Genomic DNA, 14,827 nt, shown 5'->3' on the forward strand with positions numbered 1-14,827 from the left:
TTTTTTTTTTTTAAATAACATTCTGGTATTTCTGTGCTTTAGAGCAGTGCATGTTAAATATGCATTTTCTTGTTTTCATGAAAATTAACGTTAGCTCGGCCATGCTACAATTCTTTGGTAAATAAAATCTTACCTATTTCCTCTCAATATATGCTGGTACTTCACAGCCAAAATCTTGATAGAGTCCTTGCTTTCTAAGGATGCATACTCTGTGGGCTTGACTGGAATGAATCTGAAGTGTTGTCACAGAGCTACTCAGTGGGTGCTTTTTGAGATGGCTGGGGTTAAAAGAGAACCTGGGACAAATACATAAGAAAAGGAGAATCCTGGACTGGGGAAAGAGAGGCAAATAGGGCTAGGAGAGAGTTGTGTGGGCTGGGACTGTGCAGAAGCCAATACAGACTTGGCTGGCTTTGTTATGTACTGTTTGTAGTATCTGCGTTTTTACACAGTGGTTGTCTTGAAATAGTAACAGCTGTGTAGGTGTAGGGACCTCACACTCAAGTCCATGTAGGTGCTGCATAGGAAGGATGCTGCTGATAACCAGAGACTCTTGTATTTTCCTCACAAAAGGTGAAGTGGCACAACTTTTCTGTGAGCTGCATGTTTTTGTGTTTTTGCAAAAGCAACAGGGATGCTAAATAAAACTAGGAAAGGGGAAAGAATATTTCAAACACTGTGCTGCCTGCTGATACTTACATGCTTAATAAAATATAGAACTATGTTAAATAGGTGGTTTTAAAAAGGTAGCAAAAATTTTCACCAAAATGAGGTCTGGGGAAAAAAGCATGTAGTATATGAGAAAGCTGTAAAACACAATTTTGTGATTAAAAAGTTACTCACTTTTTGTGTATTTCCTAATATCACTAACGTACAAATTAACCAGCTTGGTTTGCAGTTCTCAAAATGGAGGAGGTTTGTAACCTAGGCAAATTAAGTAGGGAAAAGAGTATTATTTTTTTTCCCTGATGCCCTTCAGGAAAAAAAAAGTATACTTTGGAACAAGAATTTTCCATTTCTAATTTTCTGTAGGGACAAGCAAGTACATAGGTTGCATTATTTTTTTTTACTCTTTGAGGGCCTGCAACAGATAAATAGATACCTATTTGAAATAGCTGTCTCATAGGACAATTTTTCTGGTTTTACATGTATTGAGATATAAGTAGCCTGTTCTTTACCATAGGCCTTGCACTACTGGATGCTGGTGAGAGCATGAAGCAAATGGCAGAGGTGAAGGACTCTCTTGATATTAATGTCAAACAAAATTTTATTGATCCTCTACAGTTATTGCAGGACAAAGATTTAAAAGAGATTGGGGTAAGTTTTCCAGGGTAAAGCTTCACTTATCAATAATCTGAGTCAGTCAAACTCTACTTCCCTGAGTTATTTTTCTTGAAAATAATAAAGTAAATACATTCCACTGCGTTTAAGTTTGTGTCTCTAGCAAAACGGTGATGAAATCTGCTTAAACTCAATACCTGGCTATTTCTCACTTGTACAAATTACTAAGCTTGCTGTATTGCTTGTACATTCAGTACAAGAAGGATAGTGAAAAAAATTATATTCTTTATTTTTCTGCTATTATATTTTAACTGACATTTTTATTAATTCTTGTGAACATGCGAGTGGGCTGTGAGTTACTGCAACTGATTATCCTATCTTGCCCTTTCTGTCAGCCTAAAGCTGTTTGTACTGGAGGATGAATATAACTGTTGAAAAAAGCTATTCAGGGCAATCACAGAATGATTTGAAAAGTGCCATAAAATGTTGAAGTGCCATATACTGCTGTAGGAAAAATACAGGAAGTGGAGGAACACGTTTTTAACCTTTTAGAATTGAGTTTTTCAGTGCTTTTGTTTACAATGTGACAGCTCAAAGAAAGCCAGGCAGTCTTTGTTTGAGTCTGTTAATTCCAATAGACGTGGGTAATAAGCAAGTTAAAACCCCGATGAAATGCAGAAATGAAAGTTATTTTATTTGTTTACACATAAATGGATGTGGAAAGCATAGAAAAAGATGGTAATAATGTCTTGATGTCTGTAGCTGTCTCCTATATAGATAACTGGGTTTTGTTATAGTTCTTCTGAACTGATGAAAAGAAAGTGTTTGACGTTAGCTTTAGTGAGCATTTTGTATTGTCACTTTGAGTCCATTCTTTAAGTCTGTCAGTCCCGTGATTTTTGGCAACAGAAAAGCTTGTGTAGTTGTATCAGATAGAAGTGTCAAGTTGACAACTAAGAAAGCAAGCAAGAATACAAGATTTGTTAGACCACTGCTTATGTAATCAGAAGGGAAAATAACTCTTTGACTTTTAGCTGTCATGCTGCGAATAATTCAAGAGGTAAATCTGAATTAAACATTGAATAAGGAGACTCACATATACTTATATCGGATCTTTCTCCTCATATAGGGAATCACAGGTATCATACATTTAGTGAAGTCCATGAGTGAGATGCCCAAGTTTAGCAAATCAAGATAACGGATTGCCCAAGTGTTAGCAAATGGCTGCTTATTTAAAATTTCATTCATGTATACAGTTCTAGCCTGACCTAATGCTGACCTAGATCAAAGGGATGACCTGGATAATTTCTCAGCCTTGTATTTCTTTGATGCTGCATATGTTTGCATCCATAACTGAAATTTCCTTAAATCACACTGTGTGCGTTTGGGCATGTCCCATTTGGACCTTCTCATAAATGTTCTGTCTTGTTTAGCATCATCTGAAGAAACTAGAAGGACGCCGTTTGGATTATGATTATAAAAAGAAACGTTTTGGAAAGATACCAGATGAAGAAGTTAAACAAGCAGTAGAAAAATTTGAAGAGTCAAAGGAACTGGCTGAAAGAAGCATGTTCAATTTCTTAGAAAATGATGTAAGTCTGTCCTGCGTTTTTGTTTGCTGCAGTACACCCAGGAGGGCAGTGTTTGTGGGACTGGATAAAGCTTGTCCCATCCTTCATAGGAGGTAAGGTCTGAAAGCCCAAAGTGTGCCTCTTCCCTCTTTTCATCTCCTGTCAGAGAAGGACGTAATGCACAGCAGTAAGTGGGAGAACTCAAGAATCCAGGAATTTCTTCTGCAGATACGGTGGCTCAGATGAGATTGTCACAGAGGTCTTAAGTAGTTTTTTTGATCTATGAGCAATGAACTATCTGAGAGTAGAATGCAGCCTGATCCGTGGGAGGTGAAGGTTGGGAGACTGACATAGTCATAGACCTGCTGCTGAAGCTATGAGCAAGGGTATGTACCCTGCGCTTTCTGAATTGTAGTTCGCTTATCGCCAAAACTTTGCTGCTGATTTGAAATCTCTGAATGATTTTACCTCTGAAAATCATTATTATTAGTATTTGACTTTGAAAATTATTCCGTAGAGTTTATTTGTGGCTTGGGCTCAGGTACCTGGACTTTGGCTCAGAGTCCAAGTCCATTGTGAAATTACATTTAAATAAGGAGCAGCTGTGGTCATTCAGGATAATAGTCTCTTCTGCCTCCGCACAGAGGAACAGCAGGGCGTGCTTTCTGCCATGTAAACATGGAGCTGTAGACAAGGGAACTGGACCTGTTTGGCCTATTCCAAAGCCTTCTCTTATGTAGATACAGCATCACAGAAAACACTCGGAAAGTAAGAAGTCTGCTGTCTTCTGTGAGCAAACTGCAACAAAGAGGAGCTGTTAAGTGGGAATATTCAATTGCGAACAACTTCTTCCTCTATGCACACCCACGCAATGGCCAGTTATAAACTAGCCTGTAGCTCCTAAACTGTTTGTGAGTGGAACACATTTGTTACAGCAGTGTGTAAGTCAGTAAGCCTCTTGCTGTTTTACCAGTGCAAGTTATTTGAGGGCAACCAAAAATGTAAAATACCCCATCAACAATTTCAGCACACTGTTCCATTGTAGGCTCTGCCAGTTGTCTGGTTGTAGTGCGTGGTTTATAATGTGGCCTTGCCTAAGCAGCTGAGAAATGTTTCAAATGGTGTTTATTGTTAGTCAGAGCATCAAACTGAGGATAAAACAGTTCATGCGTTAAAATGGTTTAGCTGAGCCGCTAGGGAACTGATGAGTTATACTGTCTAACGTAACTAATTCTTCTTTGGGAAGGGAAGGATGTCCCTTTGAGGTTTTTTCCCTACCCACTTTCTGTTCTTTCTGTGTAAAGAAAACTGTGTGCTTCTTCCCTCCCATTTTCCATGCTGACCTAGTCTGTCCTCCCCAACCTTCTCATTACAGCCTTGTTGTCTAACCCCAGGCTGTCTCACTGGGCTTGCAGAGATCTTAACTGCAATCGCTTCCTTCCGATCCTCTCCAGTTCCCCATACGGCTCCCTTTCTTGGTCTCCTTGCCCTTCAGTCTCTGTTCTCTGAGCCATCTTGCCAGGTGCCTTTCCCAGGCTCAGTCCCGATCCACATTTCTTTCTCAGGATTTTGCGTAGCTAGTTCCAGACCTCCCACATAGACACGGCTGCATGCGCTACTTATCAGATCCATCTTCCTGCCTTTCCCACTCAGCCAGGCTCAGGCTCCTCTTGCTCAGTGGCTTTTAGTCCCTCAGGTTTCCCAGTCTCTGTCGCTCTTCTCCAAATCCACAACTCTGTATCTGTCCTGGCTTTCAGTCATCTTGTTTGGATAGTCCTTGTCTATCCGCTTTCTCTGACCACCCCATCCAAACCCCAGGCACTTTGTGTGTTGCCCTCAGCTGGTTTACGTTACTCTCTTCTGACTGTGATGGAATTGTATCAGCTGTTGATTTGGTTCTGTGCATTTCATTTCTGAATGCTGTGTGACAATGCTGGGCTCTCTTGGAGTCCCAGCAGAATTTCCAATAATCTTTTTAACCGAGTAAAAGCAGACAAAGTATAGCACAACGTTACCATGGGTCCATAAAACATTTGCAGAAAGTTCACTCCGATATCTTCTTGTGATCCAATGTCTGAAGACATTGTGATGGAATGGAAACATGTCGGACTTCTTGCAGTCTGTCTTCTTAATGTTGTCTTAAAGGACAAGGACAAATAAATATCTGTTACTGCTCCATCCCCAGTACAGCTTGAACTTTTCAGTTTGTGTTTGGGGAATGAGATTATTTGTTACCTCATGAATAAAAGTATTTTTGTTTTCCTTTCTCCTTCACATTCTCCCTTTCCTCAGCGTTCGTATTTTTGAATGATTGGCTGATACTTTTTAAATTCAAGCAGATAAATCATGTTTCATTTCTTGGTTTATAAATGCTGCCATCTACTGAGGTAAGTCCAGATAATTTCAGAACTGTAGTTTGTAAACATTGCTAATAAACACCAATGGGTCTGAGTCATAAGAGCTGTCACAGTGTAATTTCTTCCAACACTGCTGATCAGAAAAGCCCCACTTTCACCTGCTAATGGGTCATGTCCTTTTAAATGTTTTGGGCTGGGGTGTTGACAGACAGCTGGCTTGGAAGTTGAAAGCAGAAGGGATTTGCACATTGTGAAAGGAAATGACTCAAGGACCCAGCCCTGAGTTAGTGAACTAGAAGTTACACCTCAGTTTTGTTCAGTTTCCAACTGGCAATTTCTTCGATAGGATCACGTAATGCTCTTTTTCAATAGCCTCCATGAGGTATCGTGGTCTTTTGAGATACCATGATTTAAATGATCTGTTTGTTCATCCTTCAGCTGAATGTACTGCAGGTTCCTTACAGCTATTTTCCTCTTCTGTATTTCAGGTAGAACAAGTTAGCCAGTTGGCTGTGTTTGTAGAAGCAGCACTAGATTACCATAAACAATCCACAGAAATCTTGGAGGATCTGCAGAGCAAGCTGCAAAACCGGTAAGACTGAACCTGTCAGAAAATTTTGAACCTCTTTTGCAGCTAAGGTTCATGGATGTGAAAAGTCATGGAGGCAACAGATCTTGTAGCACCATCTCACGGATGCACATTTGCTGCGCTCCGTGCCTTACTGGACTTCATGGATTTAAACCGTTGCCACCTGGCAACTTCTTGCTGTGCTTTGAGCCTTTTAATGTCATGCAGGACATGCCCAGAAAGCTTGTGAGTGTGTGCAGAATCTCTCATTCACATCTGTGGAGGTTCATCAGGATAGCCTCCATTTGTTTGCAGGTTTATTTAAACGTGCATACTTTGAGTTGTGTTTGGAGGCTTTGCTGAGAAGGTGGCTTTTTTTTTTTTTTTTTTTTGAGGTTAAGGGGTATAACAAAATTCTGCGGCAGAGCAGGGAAATGGCTAGCTGCTTAGGGACACAGCTGTGGTGTAATGCACTTATGAAAGGCCCAGGTACTTTGTGCTATCCTAATAGAAGAAAAAAAATGCTGCCGTGATTAATTTGTTATACGTCACTCAGAGAACCAGCAGAGAACAGGAGACTTAAATAAATGACTTGAGTGTCACCGTAGCATAGTCTAACATGACAGTCATGGAGTCGAGAGAACTGTTTGAGGCTTTCCTGAGGTCAGGGTGGACGTGGTGGCTGTATTAGCACAGGGGTAGCTGTGTCTGTAGGCACCCTGCACCATCCCAGCTGGAGGGACCAGTGAGACAAGGAGGTCTCAGCTGGGCCACATGCACATACAGGAAGAGGTACTGAGACAGTTGTGCTGACCAAACGGTTGTTTCCCATTTTCTCTAGTAAAAAGGCAACGTGTGAGTTGCAGTCCCTGGACCTCTGTCCTGGCTGGGTTTCTGCATATGTCATTTGCAGTTGAGCTTTCCAGAGAGCTCGTTACTGGAACTTGTGCTGAACTCAGTGGCAGCTGTGGATGCTCAGCACTTCTCAAACTCAGGCTGTTAAGCTTTATGCCTCTGTCAGCGGGACCAAAGCATTAAATAAAATAGGGACTTGCTGAAATTCAAGTACCGCACAGGAATTGAGCAGCATTTAGTGAATAAACCTGCCCTGCCTGCCTCCCCCCAAAAGCCTAAAAACAAAACCAGCAGAAGGTGGGGATTTTTTCCCTCCACCTTTCAAACACCAAAGCACTGAACCTGAGTGTAAGCTCTGTAAGTATTTCTTCCTTCAAGGTCAACTTTTTGCCACTCTTCTGTGTGTTCCAGAATAAATGTAGCATCTAGTCGGCCTAAACGTGAATTTAAGCCAAAGCCTGTAATAACTACAACTCTGGAAACTGGTGATAATCAGCAGCACAATGGGATTGCCTATAGTTCTTCCATAAAATCATCAGGTAAGTCTACGGCCACAGAATTAAGGCATCTATGGATGTTTTGCCGGATTGTTCCTTGATGTCTTCCTTGTACCGTGAGAACAATGGATCCATGAGGCATCAGTATCTGTGCATCTGACTCCAGTTTGTTTCCTAGATTTGGGAATGGAATGTGAAGCAGGGTTCCTCTCAACAGTCTCTCGCCCATCTGAAATTTAGGTGTGGCATTCTGCTTGGCCTTTTAGGTTCTCTGTGCTGCCACTGAGGGTGGGAGGAGAGAGAGGGAGAGGCATTTGCAGAAAACAGTTGATTTCTTGCAAAGACAGATGCCTAAGGTGGGTGTGTTTGATCACTGTCTGGAATATCTCCAGATGGTGATTTCTCTTCACAGTCTGAGACCATAAATGACAAGCAGAGGATCTGAAGTATTAGCCATGTAAAGTTTCTGCGTTTAACATATTTTACTTTACTGTCCCCTAAAGTATGCACCAAAGTGGGTGCATTTATGAACTGAAGTACTTAAGTACCTATTGGTGTGGGAGTAGGATCCCTTCCTTTGATTTGGCCCTGATTCCACAAAAAAAGTCAACCGTTGAAAGCCCTTGAAAGTTATGTGAATGGTAATAATTAGTCAGGTTACAATGTTAATTGAAATGGCTTTTCCTCATCTCGATAAAATTATTTTGCCCTGTTTCCTTAATGGCTACAGTGCACGATGAGAGGAGACCAATAAAAAAATCCCCAAAACACCAGCCTATGCAAAGAAAAGAGAATGAAAAAGCCAAATTTTTCCATAAACATTATTTGTAAGGAAAATACAGGGGAAGAATTGAGCCAAAGGTTCCCTTCTGTACTTGGCATGGTGTCTAGGATCTTTTTCTGAAGCTGCTTCCCCCTGTCCCCCTCTCCAATTTCCTCTTCCCTCCAGTCTCATTCCTATTTAAAGATTGCTGGGAGAGAAATGAGAGAACTAAAGGTGAAAGAAGAAAGCCTGGAGCTGTAACTTCACGCTCCTTCTAACGTCTCTTTAATTTTCTTGCACTCTGCTACAAGATGAATCTATTATACAATCCATACTGAAAGGGATTTGCAGCAGTTTGGCAGCAAAAAATCCACCCGGCAAGATCCTGTTCCTTGATTTGTTTCTTTTGTGCTTCAAGATACTTGGGGGTGTGTTAGGGAAGCTCCCCGTGCTGCCCGAATGCTGAGAGCAGTTTTTGTGTTGCTGTCAAATGTGGGATTGAGGGAGACAATCCCCTCTTTGCACACTCTCAGTTCAGACCACTGGTTCCTAAGACACGTGATACAAGGACACATTTCATTCAAAGCACTGGGGATGTTTGCAGTAATCAGTAGCTTCCTAGTTATTTTCACAGCACATCTGGATGAAAGTAGCAAAACCGTAGCAACCTTTATTAAAGATTTAGCGTCAGATTTCTAGGCCCCTGTCAATTACCTGTCAAGTTATACAGGCTTTCATTTTTCTGCTTTGTATGTGCAGTGGAGAAAGGAGATTCAGGTTGAGTATTTGTGTATAAACTAGTGTGTCAATCCAGAGTTTCAAACCATGTTACAGTGGTTCACCATTGCCATGAATGATCCAAGATGTCCTTTAAGGGTAATCAGTCCTGTCTTTGGGACAAAGACAGGCTACTAGATGACTTCTCAAGGTTACCTCCAGCCCACTTATTTAAAGAAAAATCCCAGTTTGAATGAGCTGAAATTCAATGAATGAACAGAAATATAAACGACCAGTGGTCACCAAGATGAACAGAAGTGGCTCATTCCTTCCTTATTGATTCCATTCATGGACTGTTGCATCAACTGTTTGCCTATCGCTAAATCATGGGGTTTCACTTACTGTTTCGCTTGCTCAGTGCTGTCAGAATGGAAAAGAAATAAAACAACCTGAAAGAGAAGAAAAAGAAAAATGGGATATATGTAATAATCTTTGCTATGCTTAGTGTTGCTAGTGATATCAAAAAGACCACGTATTACGTTGTTTTCCTCCTGGAGAAGCTGTGGATGCTGTGCTTACCTCCCCAGCAGGTACAATCATCAGTGAAGTCATTGTTCCTTCTCTCTTCTCTCTTCATACTCAAAAGTTATCCACGTGGATTTCTGTGGAGCTGCAGTGGGGTCAATATGCCCTGGTTGTATGTTGGGAAACCTTTCTGTTCCTGTTTAAATCAGGATCATGAAACAGGTTGGGTTTATGGTCTGTGATTTAGAAATGTGAACCAGGTGGCTCTAAGCAGAACTGCTAAATGTTTTGAGGTCTCCGTGTGATAGGGGGCATAGTACGTGATCACTCTTTTTTCAGTTTAGAAAACTGACCTCTTCATTCTGCACAAACAAGCACTTTCATGCCTAAATTCTCCTGTTTACACATTGACCCTATCAAAACGTAAACCTCTGATTTCTCACATACTGTCACTCAAGGTAAGTGGTATCTCAGTATTCAGCGAACCCATGGAAATCAACAGGACAGTTCAAAGCAAGCTGTGGTACATCCAGCACAACTACCACAGCTCGGTTCTGAGTGTTGGAATGGCTTTTCCTGTGTTTCAGCATAGCTTTTCAAGCTAAGTATCAGCTTCTTGGAGCAGAAATAGTCTTTTCCTTTGTACAGTCCCTAACACGTGGGGATTATTTACTACTAATGACTTGCACACGTTTGCAGGGTTAGATTCACAGAAACCTAATTTTAATATTGTGAAAGATTTAGCTGCTTTGATTAAGCACCGATAAAAATCTGTACTTTTGTTCTAATTCATTGTTATCCTCATTTATCAGCTGTGGCTACGAGCATCATCTGCCTCATTTCAGAACTATTTAAAAGCTGTATTACATCATGCCTTTCATTCTTTTTGTCAGCTTTGACTATGACACGGAATAAATGGATCTGGTTGCCATGTGCTGGAATTGAACATAAGCATCTAAGTGTTTACTCACCTCAGCTGTGAGGGAGATTTGGGTTAATTATCTTAGCAAGCTTCCAGTGTGTGATTATGAAAGTATAATGTTGCTACCATACGTATACAACATGTATAGAAGGCAGAGTAGATGCAGGTACATCTGTTGGGGGAAACAGACAAAAACCAAACCAACACTGAATGGCATTCTGGTTTCTTCCTGTAACACTCCAGAAAGCACAGCCAGCTTCCTGCTTCACCTGGTTCTGTGCTGTCCAGGTTGGAGTGGTCCAGAGATTAATGACAAATCATCTTTGAATGTGACAGTGAAGTGTGGCAGTTTAACTCCGCAACTGGCGAAATTCAGAGGGTGTGCATGGTGTTGCAAATTAACATAAGCCCTGTTTGCAGAAAGAGTGCAATTTCTTTAGCTTGAATACCTGCAACGGGACAAGATGTGGAAGTATTGAATAGAGAGGGAAAGGCTGGAATCATGTCACCGATTCGTGACGTTAGGCAGTGTGTGTTGCAGCCTGTCAGGCGGCCCTGCCCCATTGCCTTTGTCAGGGAAGCTTTGTCTCATTGGATTACACAGTAGCAGCAGCTGCCTGACTCTAATGAAGACTTTGACTGATCCTACAGCCTGGAGTGAAACCGGTTGTACTGGCAGGGATCATTATTTAAAAATCTTTCTAGGCTGCCAGACATGTCTTTTCAGTTCTTCGGAGCTTGAAACGAACCAAATGTGATCCATCTCATATCAGGTACCTTACTGTCAGAGGCGAGCTGCCTTGCAATAATAAATTAGCCCCACTGGAGCAGCTGGTGACAGCAAGGAACTTTGTCAGTTATTCAGAGCGCCGCCTTCTGCTGTTGACAGTTCCAGTGAGCTGGTACCAGTTCTACCTTGGCAAAGACTGAAAATAACTCGGCTATTCTTGAACACAATCAGTCCATTTTTGCTGGGAAACTGTGGCTTGCCATCTTTTTTTTTTTTTTTTTTTTTTTCTGCTTGGACTGTTTCAGCAAAAATATGTCCAGAACCAAGCTTTCACCTGTACCATTGTATGAGACTAGCTGTAATTTAGCTTGTAAAACTTGTGCCACTACCCTGCACCTTCCAGAGGCTGAGGACTAGTGCAGCACTGTTAGAGCAGTGCGGGAAGGTTTGCTGAGGGGGATCTCTCTGCTGACAGCTCTCTTCTCTCGTTATAAACAAAAGCTCCCTTCCATCCTTATGAAAGGATAAAACATACAAAATAGAAAAGTAATTCCTGCTTCCCAGTTTTAACACCAGATATTTCCCCCGCTTGCGTTATTGGCAATTAAAAAGATGCTTTCACCTGTGCTCGTTTACCGGTCGCCAGAACAGTTGTCAGCTGGTTTCCTTAGAGACTCCTTGGAGTTACTTTTACTAGACGGTGCCTAACAGTTACTTTCCAATCATTTCCTGCACATTACCATGATTAGCAGATTCAAATGCATTTTCGCATGTGTTTTTAACATCTTAGCCACTGTATCTGTATTGCGTTATGAATTGTGTGCAGATTTACCCAGACAAAAACTATTCTTCAAGGCGATTGCATGTGACAGCTGCGAGAGAGGGTCAAGAATAGAATATTTCAGAATTGTTGCAATGTTCTAGATAAGACAACCTGAATAACTTGGTATTTAAGAGGTTTAACTGCTTTAAATACTAGGGTGGTTTAGAGTTGTCATGCTATAATGCGGTTTACTACTGTTTACGTGGCAGCAGCATGAAATCTTTTCTCCTATTCTTCCTTTATAAATAAATATATTTCAAATTACCAGACTTTTACTTGGATATGCTGTATATGTTTTTAAAAATCTGTTATGGCTGAACTTCAGTTGAACTTCTGGCTAGTCCTTGGCCACAGAGCTAAGCTTTACAATTTGAACATTAGATTTAATTTATTAGAGCAAGTTATTATTCATAAATATGAATGTTACGTATGTATCGGTCCCACAAATCCAAGTCAATTAACACCCCTTCATGAGAATACCTTTAAAAAAGGTGACTGCATTTACATGGTTAACTTCTATTGCTCATGGTGATTTTGCACTTCAGTTTATATTTACTTGTTTTCCTGTAAATATATCTACTTACTATTACATTTGCATATGGTGCCATTAATATTTTAAGAGAGTAATTTGGCTTGAAGATCTTTATAGCAGGGCAAACGGCGTAAGTCACAAGAACAGCCAGATACTGTATTGGAAGACTGGTTGAATGTGGAAAATAATTTGACAGGTGGCATCATTCCTTGCATAACCTTCGCTTTAGTTCAGATGAAGGATGTGTACAACAAAGGATTTGTGCACGTGAACGTGGGGAGCTCTAACCCAGCAATGCCTGTCACTGCTCAAGTGAGGCGAGGGTGGAGGCCTTGCTCCTGCAAACACACCCGTAGCCTGAGAACCCCGGCGTGAGTCCTGCAGGCTGCGAGCGGGGGGGCTGCCCGGGAGCCCTGCCCCGGGTAGGTATTCACGCAGGAGCAGCGTGCTGCAGCACGATTACTTGTGGCTTGTATTGACTCTTCCACTGCCTCAGGTCCTACCCTTCCAGTTCCTCTAGCTGCCGCTCTGGTTTTGGCAACTGGGATTACTCAAACTGTTGGTTTGAGACAGACATCCTTTTGAAGGGAAGGCAGCTAGGAAGGAAAACGGAGCAGCTCCTGAACCTAAGGCAGAAACAGAATTACGCCTTAAAGTAATTATCACTCAAATTACTTTTTTATATGTAGAAGGACCGGGTGTTAGTGGGTGAAAGCCACGGAGAGACTGCTGGGGAGCTCGTGGTGGCAGGGCTGCAGCGTGTGACCCGTGTGATGCTTAGTGGCCGGGGGGGCGCTGTGAAGCTCTATTAATACGGGTTTTTTCTGTCGCTGGGGGCAGGTTCTTCAGTGCACATGGACCAGCCTTGCTGCCAAGCTCTCTATGACTTTGAGCCAGAAAATGAAGGCGAGCTTGGGTTTAAGGAAGGGGACATCATAACTTTGACCAATCAGATTGACGAGAATTGGTATGAGGGGATGTTAAATGGAGAGTCTGGCTTCTTCCCCATTAATTATGTTGAAGTGATGGTTCCCTTGCCTCAGTGATTTGTGTCATTCAAGCTGTGAACGTGATTTCATGACTGAAATGGATTCACAAATGTTCTGTCAGTGTGGCATTCTGTGAAAGCCTTGCTATTTGACTGACTTACTGACTTTTGTATGCGTCTTTTTAAAATGTATTTATTTTATATTCAGAAAAATTTCACCTTCCCTGACTCGTCAACCTGCAAAAAAACCCATCCCCAGTTTTTTTGCTTTGTGCCTTGAAGATCACTGTATGAAGTGTTTACTGGTAGCTCACTGTTGCTCAAAAAATGGATTTCCTTGCTATTATTGTATGTGGATTTTTTTTTTTTTTAATCTTTGGCTGCAATGATTTTACTATTGAAAACCATTTTTAAAAATAGTGTAAGTGAAGCTAACTGTAACCAGTTCCTTAAGTTACTGATGCCATTGAGCCCTTTTCATCTACCACGCTGTAATTTATTGTGAGCAAGTTAATCCGTTTCACATTGTACGTTGACAAAAGGCAAAGTGGTTGTTGTCAATCTTCTGATGTTGTTGTACTAAGTACAAGTTCTCAGCATTGAAAATTCCTATAATTTACTGACCAAACTGAATAAATATTTCTGTGGGATAAGAACAGTGGTTGCTGCTTCTATTCCTATAGTTCTGGCATTTGTTTTTGAGCTGGAGGTCACTTCTGCTAAGTAGACCAGCTTGCAGTGAAGAAAACAATGCTACGTTAAAAATGCAGGAGTAAAGCCCAAGTATTTGTTTTATGACACCTCAGCCCCTGGAATTTTAATAATCTTACTTTCTCCCTACTGATTGTGTGGATTTGTAACAGCTGTTAAAATTTTCATCTAGCAGGAGGGTAGAAGAAAAATTCCTTCGAACCAAGTACAGACTGCTCCCAGCTCCACAGGGTTCATGTAGAACTCTCTGGAAATAGGTGTGTATCGCTGGTGACTACTCCATACACTTCTAGTTTTTAGGCTTATTTGGAAAGGATGGAGAAGGGAGAGAAAGAAAAGACTAGGGACAGAGGGAAAGGCATGCTATAACTAAAATATATATATAAAAAAATATAAAAAAGCTTCATAATGAAGGACAGTACTTTAAATCCTGAACCTGTCTTATCAAAATGAAGACAGAATTAATTTGTTTTGCTGTTAGCCTTCTCATGCTTTGCTTAGTAAATGCAGATGTAGCGATGACCAAAACATTCAGCAGCCTCAGAAGAACATGTAAACTTTTACCAGTTGCTCTCTGTACAAGAGCGACGAGGAAGGAGCTGAACTCTTCTAGGTGAACTGGCTTGAATCCAGCTTGGAGTTCCACGCTCTGCTTGGTGCCGTAGTCCATTTGAAACAGCGTTCCCCAGAGAGGAAGGAATTTCACGTGTATCGCAGGTGCAGGAACTTTTCCATCTAAGATGCAGAAACAGCCCTTACCAGGCTGTTAAACCCGGGGCTTGCCGGCTTCTCTCGTCAGGTTCTGGCCTGGGCTCGTACAATGCTCACAAGAGTAGAGGGTCGTTACTTGCAGCGTTGGCTGCAGCCAGCTCGTTAGGGCACATCAGCTCAGCATTTGGCCTTGCTCGTGTTAAGAGGAAATTTCAGATGGAAAGTAACTTGTCCTGACCTGGTTCTTGCATGAAGGCTATGACGTTCTCAACACAG

At 41.5% G+C, this 14,827-nt stretch overlaps 1 protein-coding gene across 1 annotated transcript in view; it reads left to right on the top strand.

The window, feature by feature from the left end:
- SH3GL3 (SH3 domain containing GRB2 like 3, endophilin A3) overlaps window positions 1–13,785 on the top strand; it is a 58,414-nt gene extending 44,629 nt beyond the window's left edge. The window contains exons 5-9 of the mRNA XM_055811132.1: window positions 1,184–1,317; window positions 2,715–2,873; window positions 5,698–5,801; window positions 7,044–7,171; window positions 12,982–13,785. Of these exons, the coding sequence (XP_055667107.1) occupies window positions 1,184–1,317; window positions 2,715–2,873; window positions 5,698–5,801; window positions 7,044–7,171; window positions 12,982–13,187 (731 nt within the window). The 3' untranslated portion in view covers window positions 13,188–13,785. The remainder of the gene's footprint in view (window positions 1–1,183; window positions 1,318–2,714; window positions 2,874–5,697; window positions 5,802–7,043; window positions 7,172–12,981) is intronic.
- Window positions 13,786–14,827: the final 1,042 nt, after the last annotated feature.

The sequence above is a fragment of the Falco peregrinus genome, chromosome 1 (genome assembly GCF_023634155.1).
Source record: "Falco peregrinus isolate bFalPer1 chromosome 1, bFalPer1.pri, whole genome shotgun sequence".
Taxonomy (NCBI): domain Eukaryota; kingdom Metazoa; phylum Chordata; class Aves; order Falconiformes; family Falconidae; genus Falco; species Falco peregrinus.